The sequence below is a fragment of the Diospyros lotus genome, chromosome 15 (assembly GCF_014633365.1).
Source record: "Diospyros lotus cultivar Yz01 chromosome 15, ASM1463336v1, whole genome shotgun sequence".
NCBI classification, from domain to species: Eukaryota; Viridiplantae; Streptophyta; class Magnoliopsida; order Ericales; family Ebenaceae; genus Diospyros; species Diospyros lotus.
The window spans coordinates 15,466,410-15,481,538 of NC_068352.1; the positions used below are offsets into that span (position 1 = coordinate 15,466,410).

At 37.2% G+C, this 15,129-nt stretch overlaps 1 protein-coding gene across 5 annotated transcripts; it reads left to right on the forward strand.

Annotated features, from left to right (window-relative positions):
- Positions 1-1,598: 1,598 nt before the first annotated feature.
- LOC127792061 (ent-kaurene synthase TSP4, chloroplastic) lies at positions 1,599-14,905 on the forward strand. 5 transcript variants are annotated; one of them, XM_052322380.1, is made up of 15 exons: positions 1,599-2,015; positions 3,482-3,572; positions 7,590-7,642; positions 7,764-8,049; positions 8,118-8,298; positions 8,624-8,832; positions 8,918-9,038; positions 9,182-9,279; positions 9,360-9,583; positions 9,663-9,775; positions 9,943-10,041; positions 10,199-10,414; positions 10,495-10,636; positions 13,820-14,065; positions 14,151-14,905. In XM_052322380.1, exons 2-15 carry the CDS (start codon positions 3,488-3,490, stop codon positions 14,505-14,507), a joined length of 2,430 nt encoding a protein of 809 aa, XP_052178340.1. In that variant the 5' UTR covers positions 1,599-2,015; positions 3,482-3,487; the 3' UTR covers positions 14,508-14,905. The 5 variants fall into 5 exon arrangements, with proteins under 5 accessions (XP_052178340.1, XP_052178342.1, XP_052178343.1 ...); XM_052322379.1 differs by having other exon boundaries at positions 1,664-2,015; positions 9,185-9,279; XM_052322378.1 differs by having other exon boundaries at positions 1,664-2,015; positions 8,627-8,832.
- The last annotated feature ends 224 nt before the right edge of the window (positions 14,906-15,129 follow it).

Here is a 15,129-nt window from a genome sequence, read left to right on the forward strand (position 1 = left end):
ACAAACAAAAACAAATATCATTCATAATTTTTTTTGATAATTTCACAATAAACAAAGATAAATTCTAATAAAGTTACCTTATTCTTACATAAAGTTACAAAACTTATGGGATATAAAATCACATTTCCAAACCTAGAATTGTTAAGATCAATAAATTAATATGTGCATAATTAAATTATAATTTTAGCTAAAAAAATTAGTTACGAATGTTAATACCTTCATCAACAACATTAATATATTTTTCGTAAATTGATGCATATCCATCTGAAATGAATGAGCCAACTCCATCTAATAAAATTATAAATATAAAAAATAAATTAATATGAAGAGATATGAGGCAGAGCGAGAGGCAACGAGGGTGAGAGAGATCGAGGGCGAGCGAGAGTAAGAGGGGCCGAGCCCTAGCGAGAGCAAGAGAGATATAGCGAGGGCGAGTGAGAGCAAGAAAGATGCAGAGAGCGAGGGCGACTGGCGAGCTCGCGCGAAGGAGCAAGAGAAATGAGGTAGAAATGGTGAGAGAGATCGAGGGCAAGCGAGAGTAGGGGCCGAGCCCTAGCGAGAGCAAGAGAGATCCAGCGAGGGCGAGCGAGAGCAAGAGAGATGTAGAGAGCAAGGGTGAGGGCGCGCGGACTAACGAGAGGTAGAGAGTGAAAGACAGCGAGGGTGAGAGAAAGTGAGAGCGAGGTCGAGAGAGAAAGGAGAGGGGAAAAGGGTTTGCAAGCAAGGCAATTGGGTTGAGGTGGGCTGGGCTTAGGTGGGCAGGGTTGTATATAATATATATTATATATATTATACATATTATATTATATATATATTCGGTTCAGGTTTTGGTTTGGTTTTAGTAAAAACCATAACCAAACCATACCCATTGAAACAGTGTTCGGTTTTTTCCCGAACCAAACCATTACCTAGTCAAACGATTTTTAATCACGTTGACTGATTCAGTTTTGGTTCGATTCTCCATGATTTCGGTTGCAATTACCATCCCTAGGCAAGTTCTCGGTGTTAAAAGAAATCTGACGGCTGAAATTTGTTAAGCCCCAACCAACGGCCCAGATTCGCCCCCTTCATCATATATATATTAATATATTAGTATTTGTGAGGATTGAAATAAGAATTTTGTTTGTTGTTGAGCGGAGCGGTCTTCTCCCGCTTGATGCTTTCTTGATTCCTTTGCCCCCCCCCACCCACCACCCCATAATTAACCATAATCATATATATACAGGGGCGGATACACATGTGAGCTGTCCTGGGCTGAAGTCCAGGGCAGCCCACAAAAAAAATTAAAATTTTAATACAAAAATTTGCCCTAAATTCATTTTAGCCCAGCTCACCCCACCCCAACTTGTTGGATTCGCCCCTATATATATATATATATATATGTAAGTGAAGTCAAGTGGAATGGAATAGAAAACCACTTCCACTTCCCCTTCCATTTCCGCCCACCACCTACTGTGAATACTATTATAATAGGCTTCGTTTGTCAGCGGTTTGATCGCTTATAAGCTATTAGTATAGCGTTTAAGCTAAAAAGCTTATTTTCTTACCTATTTGTGTTTACCAAGAGATAGCTTAAATAAAGCTTTGGGGCAGTAGCTTTTGCAGAAAAGCTTGTGACAGCTTCTGGAGTTGACCAAGAAAATGATAATTTTGCCCTTTTCCAATTTCAACATTTACACTTATATCCCCGACCCTCCTCTTCTCCTTCAACGAATCTCTCTTCTCCCACACCATTTGTGCCTCCTCCATACTGCCATCGCCGAATCTCCTCCCACAACGGTCGCCATCGCCGCCCATCGCTGCCCAGCGCCGCCTCCTGCTTCCAGCGCCGAAAGCCACCATTGCTGCCCAGTCTGCTTCCAGCGCTGCAAACCACCATCGCCGCCTCCTGCTTCCAGATCCGCCATCATCGTTGCCGTCGCCCGGGATCTCCTCTTTGGTCGCCTCTGCTGCCGCCTCTTGCTTCCAGCTCTGCTTTCGCCGTTGCCGTTGCTATTGCTTTCATTGCTGATCGGGTATATCTCTCTACACTGCTCATCTGGTGTTTGTTGATCTCTCTGCTGTTGCCTTCATTGCTGTTGCCTTCGTTGCTGTTGCTGTTTGCCAAACGAACCCTGAATAGGAACATAATGCTCATATAAAAATGTTCATTGCTACTTGCAAATCAAAAAAAATGGATTGGGTTTGTTGTTGTTTGTGTAAAAATATTGCTGTTTGTGTAATAAAATTGCTCATATAAAAATGTTCGTTGCTACTTGCAAGTCAAAAAAAAATGGATTGGGTTTGTTGTTGTTTGTGTAAAAATATTGTTGTTTGTGTAATAAAATTGCTCGTATAAAAATGTTCGTTGCTACCTGCAAGTCAAAAAAAAATGGATTGGGTTTGTTGCTGTTTGTGTAAAAATATTATTGTTTGCGTAATAAAATTGCTCATATAAAAATGTTCATTGCTACTTGCAAGTCAAAAAAAATGAATTGGGTGTGTTGCTGTTTGTGTAAAAATATTGCTGTTTATGTAATAAAATTGCTCATATAAAAATGTTCATTGCTACTTGCAAGTCCAAAAAAATGGATTGGGTTTGTTGCTGTTTGTGTAAAAATATTGTTGTTTGTGTAATAAAAATGTTCATTGCTACTTGCAAGCCAAAAAAATGGATTGGGCTTGTTGCTGTTTGTGCAATAAAAATGCTCAAATGAACGATGAAGTGGATCGGAGTGATATTTATTGGATGGCAATGCGAGATGCTATAGCCCTAGATATTGGACAATCACGATAATTGTATGTTAATTTGTATTTTTGTTCTACTAACGCTTTTGTGTGTATGTATGGGATAATTGAACTTATCTAATTTTGAATTTTGTAATTATCAAATTTATTTCATTATCAATTATTGTGTCATGCATAATTTTGTAATTTTAGTGCTTTATATCAAATTTCTAACAGTTCAAAACAAATATAAATTTAAGTATTAATATTTATTTAAATGACAAATACTTGATATGTATTGATAAAATTTAAAAATAAATAATTTTATATAATATTTCAACTTAGATTGAATATTTTTATGAATTAATTTTGAATTTATACATAAAATAAAAAAACTATATATTTTTAAAATTATTTTATAATTTATTAACATGTAATTGTAAATATTTTAACAATTGGACATCAATTACAATTTTTTTAAAAAAAAAAAATTGTATTCTTTGAATTTTATTTGCATTATTCAATGCCATGTCCATTTTAGTCTTTTTGTCAAGTTCTAACAGCTTATCAGCTTTGATAAGCTTTTACAAACCAAACACATAACTTTACACTAATAGTTTAAAAGTACATTTATCCAAATACATTATCAGCTTAAACGCTACCCAGCTTTAACGCTATTACACAACTTAAACACTACCTAGCTTAAACACTGTTAAAAAAAAGCCTAGCCAAACTAAGTCTATTTCTCTTCCTCATCATTTCCACCCAAATTTAGGGTTTTATGATGTCTCTTCTTCTCCCAAGCGATGGTAACAGCAGCAGCAGCCGTCATCGACTGCCTATTCCTTGTTATTCCTCTCTTTCAGGTATTTCTCTCTCTAGCCCTGCTTCTGTCTTCATCTTTTGAACAAGTTGGCTGGCTTCTCTTGCTAGAATTAATTTACTTTGGATGGAAACAGATTATTTTTTAGGAGAATGGGGGAAAGAGGAAGATTAAATGTGGGGAGAATGGAAATATTTGTTAGGATTTGGGAAAGCGGTTTGTGTAGGGGAAGAGAGAAAAAAAGGAACTATCTGCTGTTTACATATAATAATTGTATGGTTGTATTATTATTTCTTTGTAGAATACTTTTTATTTTAAGTTATACTTTTGCATAAAGTTTTTTATATTAATATTATATTTTTGTATAATTTTTTAATTTCTTCTCATAATTTTCTAATGAGTAAAATTTTTCTTTTTTAGTAGGGTCAAACTATAGGTTCATAATTCATGTTAAATTTTATATACATATATATATATATATATATATTGAAAGGAAAAATGAATTTCAGTGGATGAATGCCCCTTTTGTTTTTTTGCCCGGCCAAGGGGTGAGCTCAATTTCTGGAGGTACTTCCCATGGTAGCCCAATTAAGCTAATTCTGCTTTGAGACCTGGATGACGATTTAAAATTTTCATGGCATCCCTTTGCTTGGCCTACCACATTGAGACCACCCAAGAGATTGAGCAGATCCATTCTTAGGCTTCAGTGGCAGCGGCACTAGTGTAATGCCCTCATATTACATGGAGTTACAGAATGAGCTTCCAAAACACCTAAGGACCAAGTATGGGCTTGATAGGCCAAAAAACTCAACCTAATAGGCCAAATGACTTGGTAAGTTGAGAACGGTACAAACAGTTGTAGGGTTCACCCTGAAGTGCTGGACCCTAGAGTCACATGCAAAAAAAAAAAAGTGATGATAAGGGACTCAAGATGAGTTTGACAGTGCAATGGGATTCCAAAATGGGAGCTGAAATGGGACCGTGAAAAATAACCAGCTGAACTAGGAATATACCAAAAAGATTGTGAAGAAAACCTAAGGGACCAGGACAATGGTAAAATTGGGTGCAAAGATTAATTCCGCTAAGGTTCTGGGAGGGCCAAAGGACTCACTGGGGGCTTTGTCGAAGCTTAAATGGACTTACTAAGTTACCAGTTGGGAAATTACTGAAATGATTGCAGAGAATTCTCCAGGACTGAGATATTCAAAATAGAAGCCATACAGTTCATGTAAGTCCCGAGACGAGACGAGTCTAATGACGCTAAAAGTTTTCAGACTGGGAGCAGTTCCTCAACTATCAAAAACATTGATATAAGAAATGTAATCATAAAAAACAGAGTCGAGAAAAGCCATAAAATCCTGAAGGGGGCTCGATTTTCCGCAAGGAGTAATCTTGTTACGATTCCATGTGAGATAGAGGTCTCGTGTACTCGTAGGGATGCACTATGGACCTAGGGAGTATAGTGAGAAAATTAATAGGTGCCAGAAAGACCAACAAAAGTGGGTTTAAGTGAAATGAACTAAAGGAGTGACAAGGAAGCCAGTTTAACACTCGGGATATGTAAGAAAATTTATGTTGAAGTTGGAAAGTAGTTAAATCAAATGCACACCATAAGTTCCAATGTGGCATGAAACACCAAAAACAATATTGTGTACGCTTGCAGTTCATCAAGGGTTGTTAAGCAAGATGCAAGGGGCAATTACTTAGTGACCCTAAAGTGCCCTATAATCTGAAAAGGATTATGGATAAAAAAATAAGGGCTAAAAGTGATTTTTTTTTATAAATTAATGCCTAATGCTACACGTGGAGGGTGGGAATGCATTTTATGAAGTTAAATGGTTAACTTGATTATATTAAAGTAGGAGTTATCATTACATTAGCTAAAGGTGACAAAATGTTTTTAAGGATTTGGGAATTAAGTTAGAACTGGTCATTAGCATTACACAACGGTTAAATTTGGTGTTTGAATTTTCTTATGAGCACTTGAAGGCTATTAAGAATTTCTTTTCTCAATATTTGAATTTGGCCAGATATCTATTTATGATGTGGTTAAGCAGCGGATGTGATTTAATATCATCAACGAGATTTAATTAATTATGTAGCCAATTAAGTGACATAATTGAATAGTTAAGAATGATTACTTCTTTGAAATAGAAAATAATGGTTGATGAAAAAACTTAATTAGAGTTTGTAACAAGTGCGGAAGAAGATAAAGCTACATGTTCTATGTATGAGTGAGCAAAAGTTTGGATAAACCAAATTAATCGAACCGAATCGATAAGTTCAATTGATTTGGTTTAATTTCGTATAAAAAATAATTTGGTTGGATTATATTTTTTTTAAAAAATTAATTATTCGATTCAATTATTTTGATATAGATAACCAAACGTGTCGCTGCCCTCACACCGAACACGCCCCCTCCCGCGCGCCGACCGAACCAAAAGTTTTTTACCCCCCCCCCCCCCCCACCACCCAAAGTCCCCCCCTCCCTGAGGCAGCCACTCACCTGGAGTTTGGAAACCAAGACCGATAGAGAGAGAAAAAGAGAGCGTCCAGCAGACCAACACAAATCGATCTATTGTGTCCATCGGCGCGTCGCCATCGGTGATGGTCACCTCCGCCTTTGCTGTCTTTGCCGTCGGCAGTCAGTCGCGCCCACCTTTCCCTTCGCCGTCCAGCCATCTCCTTCGTCAGACCCACACTGATGACTGTCCCGACCGTTCCTTCACTTCCTTATTTCTTTCTTTCCTTCCTTGTGCTTGGACGATTGACCCACATCAACGATGACCAACCGTCAACAAAGGTTAGTATTGATAGTTAGGTTAGGGTTTTGTAAGATTTTCAATTTTTTTGACTTTCAGTTAGGTTAGTTTCTTTATGTATTTCTTCGTTTGCATTACGAGTTGTTCGTTTGTATTTCCTTCGTTTGCATAAACCGATTTGTATTCTCTCGAGTGTACTTCTTTCTGTTCTTCTTCATTGTAAATGGGTTTGCATTTTTTTGTATCAATTGATGTTGTTCCTCTGTTTTTGTATCAATTTCTGTAAATCGGTTTGTTTCTATATCAATTTCTGATTTTGCACGATCGGTTTTTGGTTATTGGTTCGGTTAACTCAGTTTAGATTTCAATTAGTTCGGTTAGTTGGGATTAATTGGTCGGTTTGGTTCGGTTATTACATGCAGTTCGATTCGGTTCGGTTAGTATTTTTTGGTCAGTTTGGTTTGGTTATAACCGAATGCACACCCCTAGTTCTATGGACATATATATATCCAAATGAAATTAAAAAAAAAAAAACATTGAAAAATATGAATAGTAAAGCAATTGGACTAGATAATTGACAATAGAAGTATGGAAATGCATGGGAGAAGAGGGTATTTATTTGTCTACAAAATTATTTAATCTCCTTAAATCAAAAAGGATTTCAGACGAATGGAGGAAGAGCATTTTAGTGCCTATTTAGGTGTCCAAAGTTGTGGAAATTATAGAGGAATCAACTTAAAGAGCCACATGCAATGATTAAGAGGAGAAATCAAGGTAATAAAACCACTTTGGTTTCATGCTCGATATGGAAGCTATAAATTTGTTGATACACCTAATGGAAAGGTATAGAAGGAAATTGACTAACTGTTTTATATTATTTGGATAAAGTAATTGGCTTCTTCGTAACTGAGATCCACTTTTTCATTTCTCACTCTTCCCTTAGCTTTTGTCACTGCACCTAATGATTCTTGTCCTAGAGAAGTTATTACGCAATTAAATTGAATTTATCAATTTTAGCTTTCAAATTAAAATTCATTTTATCTAATGTTTCCAAAGTAGAATTAACTTAATGTGGGCTTATCTTCCGTAGTATCATTGTAGGGTGTCATATTTCTCTGTTAAAGACATGTGGATATGTAGATCTGAAATATATCAAATCAACTGCACTAATAAGTAGGGTTTATTTTCATAGTCCCAACACAAATGTGCTGGTGTGGCTATAAGCTTTTCATACAAAGTTAAATTTTGTTTTTCAACTCTCTATTGTATAACTTTGCCCCTATCTCTCGCTGTGACAGGTTTCTGTGACCCTGGAATCAAAGTAACAACAGGAGCTAATACTGTTTCTCTAGTATGGTTATTTTCTAATATGTTATTGTATTTCCTCTTTCCCTTGTCCCTTTCTTTTATTCTTTCCTTTTAGTTGTATAGATAAGACCAAGTTAATTGATAGCATGTAAAACTACATGCAGTGCTATGAGGAAACTAAAGAAAGAATTCGGAAACTATTCGATAAGGTTCAGCTTTCTGTTTCTTCCTATGACACTGCTTGGGTGGCATTGGTCCCTTCTCCAAATTTCTCTGACACACCTTGTTTCCCGGAGTGTATTGATTGGTTACTGAACAATCAACTCAGCGATGGTTCATGGGGCCTTCCTAATCACAACCCCTTATTGATTAAAGATGCTCTGTCATCTACATTAGCATCTGTCCTAGCACTTAAGCGATGGTGTGTTGGTGAAGAGCAAATCAACAAAGGTATTGGCTATCTGTTCATAGTCTCCCTCTCCTTCCTATTGGTTCACCAAATATAATCCTTATTGCAGGTCTACACTTTATTGAGTTGAATGCCACTTCAGCTGCTGATGAGAATCAACATTCTCCAACTGGATTTGACATAATATTCCCTGGAATGCTAGAGTATGCTAAAGATTTAGGTCTGAACCTCCCCTTTGAATCAAAAGATTTAAATCTTATGCTTGAGAGGAGAGAGTTAGATGTCAAAAGGTATTATATTATTTTATTGTTGAGTGTTTATTTAATTTTCCTTTGGGTATCCTATGATTGTATTGTGATGTCATGCCTCAAAAGGTATGTATGGTTTACAGTTTATAGCTGGGTTTGTTTGTAGTCTGATGACTGCATTTGAATAATCTTTTCAATGGTGATGGAAGTGTGATAAAACTTACACTCTTCTAGCACAAATCTGGACACTTGAGACTAAGCCAAGCTAAGCCTCTAGTGAATCAAGCTTATCATACCATTCAAACTATATTTACTTGGTACATGAGTTTAACTCACCTGGCTTTTTCTTAAACTTGTTTTCGTTTAGAAGCCGCTCAGAAGGAAGGACAGCCTACTTAGCATATATGTCAGAAGGCATTGGAAAGTTGCAGGACTGGGACATGGCCATGAAATATCAGAGGAAGAATGGCTCCCTGTTTAATTCTCCATCAACCACAGCAGCTGCTTTCTTGCACCTTCATAATGCTGATTGCCTCAATTACCTGCATATGCTCCTGGAGAAGTTTGGGAATGCTGGTAACTCTATACACATTTTCTACTTTTCTTTGTCAACTTTATGTATTGCTTACTCTCAGTATTTGAGTTAAATTCATCTCTTCAGTTCCAACAGTTTACCCCTTGGATATATATGCTCGCCTTTGCATGATTGACAGCCTTGAGAGATTGGGAATTGACCGGTATTTTAGGCAGGAAATTAGAAGTGTGTTGGATGAAACATACAGGTAGTGGTCTAGTCATATACATTTGTACCAGTTACCACTTTATCCTGTTCCAATTAAGTTTATGGACTTTGTTTAAGTTTTTTTAACATTGGGAATTCTCCCCACCCCCCCCACCCCCCCCCCCCCCCCCCCCCCAAAAAAAGAAGTTGGTTGCAGGGGGAGGAACAGATATTCCTGGACACTGCCACTTGTGCTATGGCATTTCGGATACTCCGTCTTAATGGGTATAATGTCTCTTCAGGTACATATTGATTAAAGGACTGGTTGTCAATTCATTTCAGGACTTTTCTTATAGAAGTTTGATCTGTGTAACATATGTAGATCCCTTAACAAAAATAACAAAGGGAGAGCATGTCAACTTTCCTTCTGGACACCTAGGGGATATTGGCGGTGTGCTTGAGTTATATAGGGCTTCACAGATCATGATCCATCCAGATGAATCAACCTTAGAGAAGGAACTCTCGTGGTCTACTCATTTCCTGAAAGAGAAATCATACAACCATAGAATTAATTCAGATATAGTCAATGAATATGTTATCCAAGAGGTGATGTCTTGTAATACTGGTAATTTTCAACCCCATCTCTTTTGTAAGTCTGCAAATAAGTATGATTCTGCACTTCCAGGTGGATGATGCCCTTCACTATCCCTTCCATGCAAATTTAGACCGTGTGGCAAACAGAAGAAACATAAAGCATTATGATATAGATGGTTCAAGCATTCTTAAGACTTTGTATTGGTGATCCCCTGTTAGTTTTCTCTTAGTTTTTTTACTCAACATTGGTTTTCTCTGTTTCATTCTCATCTCTACTATTAGACTTATTTTCATCCCCTTGTTTTCCTCTTGATTGTTAACGACCCATACAGTTGATGTTGATGTTGTTATTGTTTTTTGTTTTAGTGCAGCTCAACGAATATTAGAAATGAAGATTTCCTAAAACTGGCAGTGGAAGACTTTAATATTTGCCAATCTATTCACCGTGAAGAACTTGAAGTTCTGGAGAGGTGCATAAACTAATATAGCCGCAATAAATTTATTGGTTTTGTGTTCTTAGTTTCTTGGCAAAAGTTTATGGCATCATGGGATTAGCAGGTTTACTTGTAGGGCATACTGAACTGTCCAATGTAATACAAGAAGCTTGACTTGTGCCCTTGTCATCAGGTGGGTTGTAGATAACAGATTAGATAAGTTAAAGTTTGCCAGGCAGAAGTCAGCATACTGTTACTTCTCAGCTGCAGCAGCTCTTTTCTCTCCTGAACTATCTGATTCTCGCATGTCATGGGCCAAAAATGGTGTGCTCACAACAGTGGTTGATGACTTCTTTGATATTGGTGGTTCTATAGAGGAATTAGAGAACCTAATTCAATTGGTTGAAAAGTATTTTCTCTCCCCTTTCTCCTTTTTATTTTGCATGTGTTATTTCTGGCAGAAATGTGATGCTGTGATATGAAACACAGATGGGATGTAGATATGGCTGTTGATTGTTGTTCTGAGCATGTTCAGATCATATTTTCTGCACTTCACATCACAATTTGTGAGATTGGAGCCAAGGCATTCCAATTTCAGGGGCGCTCTGTGACAAGCCACATGATTGACATTGTAAGATGAACTCAGTACTCTAGCTATGTTTTTATTGTATAGTTGCATAATTTGCATTAACTTGTTAAGATAAATGGGAAACTCGAAAATCCCGCTTACTAAGGTAAGTTCTTGTCGTATCTGTATCAGATTCAGCATGTACCAAAAAGCAATTAATACACTTTCTAGAATTTTGTTGCTCTTCCTTGAAGCTGGAGCACATACATGATATGCCAACTTGTTGAATGTAAACCCAAATCAAGCACCTCATAGAGACTCATAAACAAAGCTGCAAGTTGACCTCTTTCTGGATGTGTCTTTGCTATGGTTGTAATAACTAATAACTTCTCCTGAACAAAATGACAACTGACTTAAATGTACTTTACCCTCTCATGAAATAATAGACTAGAAGAAATATGAGAATTGTATGATTGTTCATTAAGTCCACAGGTTAGTCAAATTGAAACCTGGTATCTTCATAATGTTTTCTTCAACCACATCAACTTAAATGGGTATTGGCCATGGTTTATATTCAACACTACCCTAGTCACCATGGCCTCCTTTTTACTGATAACACTTGGGTAACACCATCAAGAAGACATATTATCTAACTTGATCTTTATGGGTACTTCATCCAAAGATGCAACTTTGTATTGTCAAATAGTGAAAAACCAGCATTGGTTGGCAGTACATCTATCCCATTGAATTACAGGTGGGCAATTGCTATCTAAAGGTTTGCATGTGCTTCACTCAAACCTTGAAATTGCTTGAGCATCCTTGGGTTGAGCAGGTGCATCCACTCTCAAGTTTGGTTCTTCCCTCTTGGCAAGACCTTATAAAGCTCATATCAACTTTGCTAAGACAAACTCCAAGCATGTAACATATTTGGTTCAAGGCCTTGCTTATGTTGAAATAGACTTCCTGATGCAGCCTAATGCATTCTAATTTGCCTTTGCAAGGCAATTTCCTTTGAAACGCAAGATTTGGCAGGGAAAGGACATGGAGTTGTCTTGGTGAATTGACTTGAGCTTGATGTAGGTTTGCTTGGGAAGGGAAAACAAGGTTGGAATAAGAAGGCATCAAATGGGTCAAGGATGCTCAAGTCCCTTTTGGTTTGAGGAAGTTGAGTAATGCAATAGCACCTTGAGGTGGTAATTCCGCTATTGATCAATTTGTCACCTAAGAAGGAAAACATGTAGTTATGTTCAACAGCTTGTGAGTATACGGTGTGCCATGTGGCATTTTTGGGTGGGTGGGGGTACCCATGAGGCCACAATCTTCAATAGGATAGAGATCTAGCCTAGTTTTCTTTTTGTGTCCTTTTGAATTCATCTTAATAAACAACTCTGCTTTTGGATTAAGTAATCTAAAAGGGGTTCCTCCTATGTATAGTTGGTCATCTGAAGCCTGGATAAGTGAGGAGAGTAGCCATAGGTAGTTGACACCAGTGTAAAACTCTTCAAATCAAATGTATCATGAATATTTAGACAAATGAGTAGATTGTTGGTGGTGTAACCCTCTTCGAGACCCATTTGTTTGCTCTTGTAGATGTAGTGGAAAATAAGCTAAAAGGCTGCATTGACGCCCAAATATAGTGTTAAACTTGCATTTTCCAGAATGGATGCAAGTAAAGAAGTTAGTCTAGGATCAGAGATTCTAGATTAGATTATGGAATATTATAACTTTGATAGGAAAATGTGGAATAATTATATTATTTGCCTCCAAGGGATGAGATGGGTTGGTGAAAAGATATAATGTTGACTAAAGTTTGGATATAAACTTTGGTAGTTAGGGAAGCATCTTTCGATGAATGGAGTAGGAATTATCATGGTTGAGACTTTAAAGGATAGGGCAATGGATACAAAAAGAGTAAGATAGTATTAGACATGGTTCAACATAACTGGTTTTAGTATTGAACCCACACTATAAATGGGTCATGATGTGCCCCATCTTTTGGGAGCACGACCCATTTGGCCTGTGCAGGCTGGCTACCTATATTGCCAGGCTGCCATTTTGTTCTCCTCACAAACTGAAAAATAAGAAGTTACGAACTTGCAATTTTAAATGTACAAAAGTTAAAATAATACATTAAAAAATGCTATATACCAAATAATACTTCAAATTAGTTTGGGTGTCTTGAAATATTGACAAATGAAGAGTTACAACCTTATAATTTACAAATTCTAAAGTATACAATTTCAAATAATACACTAAAATCTAACACAATTCTTATATTCACAACCTTATAATTTGCTCTCTGTCTTTCACTTCCCTTTATAAGTTATACTTCTAATTGCTTCAATCCAAACAGGGAGCTAGGGTTGAAACTCAAACTAAAATACAAAGAATGAATTAAGAGATAAAAGAAGTTTTATATATCTGGTCATAGTTTTGTGGAGAATTGAGGTAACCTCAAAGAAATAATGTTATCTTTATCCCCCATGTATACAGGCTTTATGGCTGAAGCATTTATATATTTGTTTCTCCTCTCTCTATTTCGCACATGTTCATTATTTTGTTTATTTTTGTTCTATTATAAAACACAGCTGCAACATGGGTGAAAAATGGTTTCCCCTAAATCTTTGGAATATGCTTATGGTTCCTTCCTTGAAAGCTGAAAGCTTGGTTGGCCAAAAGATAAAGAGATACGCTTTTGAAGACATCCATTCTCCAACTTGAGAGGGAGTGTTAAAGAGATGCTTTTGAAGATTTCTTCTGGATTTAGTGTTCCAGATTTGGGTATTTATGTTCCTAATATAGTGGTTTAGTTATGGTTGATATTTCTTCTTCTCTCTTATCTTCTTATCCCCTTATTCTAGGGAGCGAGGTTATTAGTTCCTATTTTAGGAGAAATTAGTGAACAAGTTAGTTTCCTATTTTTAGGGAAATAGATTTCCCATTCCATGACCCTCTCCAAATTATGTATGTATACTCTCGACTCAAATAAAAGAAACACAAGTTTTCCAACCTCAATCTAATTTGTGTCATTATGTAGTTTCAAATGTAGAAATCTTTGCCGTCAAACCATACTTTCATTATGTATGAATTTTGTAGAAGCCCCGTTGGTTGGGAAGTTGTTTCAGAACTTCTTCTCCCCCCCCCCCCCCCTTTTTTTTTTGTTAATTTAGGGTGTGTGTGGTTGTGTTGTTTTGGATCTCATTTTGCTAATCAAACTTAAGCTGATGAACAACATTCATCTGGCAGTGGTTGAATTTGCTTAGATCTATGCTGAAGGAAGCTATATGGATTAGAGACAAGACGGTGCCAACAATGTATGAATACATGACCAATTCCTTTGTATCCTTTGCCTTGGGGCCAATTGTCCTCCCAGCTCTTTACTTTGTTGGGCCTATACTGTCCATGGAGGCTGTTTCCAGTCACGAATACCAAAACCTCTTTAAACTTGTGAGCACTTGTGGGCGTCTTCTCAACGACATCCACGGCTTTGAGGTATTACAAATGCGTTCTCTCTCATTGCAATGATGCCGTCTACGGTCAGTTCTAAAAGTTGTTAATTGCTGATATTGCACTACAGAGGGAATCCCGGCAAGGTAAACTGAATGCTGTATCATTGCACATGGCTCATGGCTGTGGGGCGATTACTACAGAAGAAAGCATTGGAGAGGTGAAGACTTCTATTATCTATCAGAGGAAACAACTGCTGAGATTAGTTTTGCAGGAAAAGGGCAGCCTTATTCCGCGAGCATGCAAGGATTTGTTCTGGAAAATGAGTCAAGTATTGCATTTGTTTTACATGAAGGACGATGGCTTCACTTCTCATGAGATGATCAATTCTGTCAAAGCAATCATTCATGAACCAATTCCATCGCTGAATTGTAGGGCGGGCGGCAAAGCTGCGGTAGAGACCTCCAGTTTTCTAACTGCTGGTTAAATGTTTTCCCCTTGGTATGAAGTAAGTTCACGTGGCTGGGGAAAGAATAAGGTCTTGTAACTCTCTTGTTATATAAACTGGGAAGAAACTTGGCAGCTTAATTAGATCCAAATTGTGTTCCTTTTCCTCTTTCTGACTCGATCGGGGACTGTGGTAGTTTATAGCGCTGTCTCTTGTTTGCATGTGCTTCCACTCTTGTTAGATGGAACCTGGTAAGCTCGTTGGCTCAGGGTAGGAATCTAATGGAGTCCCAGCCGCCAAGTATAAGAGCAATAATGTTGCTGGAGTTCCAAATTAATCATTTACTTCTATGTTAGCATTCTGAAAGCTGTGTTTTAATGGTTTGGTGTATCTTGATAACTTTATTATTATTGCAATGTTCATTATTCTTGAATGAATTCTCTGTGTAAGTATTGGAAATCGCCTTCTTATTTTGAGGGATGCCCTTCCTTGCTGGGGCTCCCGCCCCTCAGTCCCACGATTTTTGACAAATTACTTTCTTGTTTCTATTGTTTGGAATGTTGGTTTATATTTTATGCTCAATGTTTTAAGATTAATCACTATTGCTATTGTTAGACATTTTGGTTACTATGGAATAAGTTCTTTAGTGGGCAATGTAATA

Bases quoted from the DNA above. Each gene is read 5' to 3' on its own strand.
- LOC127792061 (XM_052322380.1), top strand. From the start codon at position 3,488: ATGATGTCTCTTCTTCTCCCAAGCGATGGTAACAGCAGCAGCAGCCGT. The intron at 9,584-9,662 runs GTGATGTCTTGT...CTGCACTTCCAG, and splicing joins ATGAATATGTTATCCAAGAG to GTGGATGATGCCCTTCACTA. The intron at 10,637-13,819 runs GTAAGATGAACT...TTCATCTGGCAG, and splicing joins CAAGCCACATGATTGACATT to TGGTTGAATTTGCTTAGATC.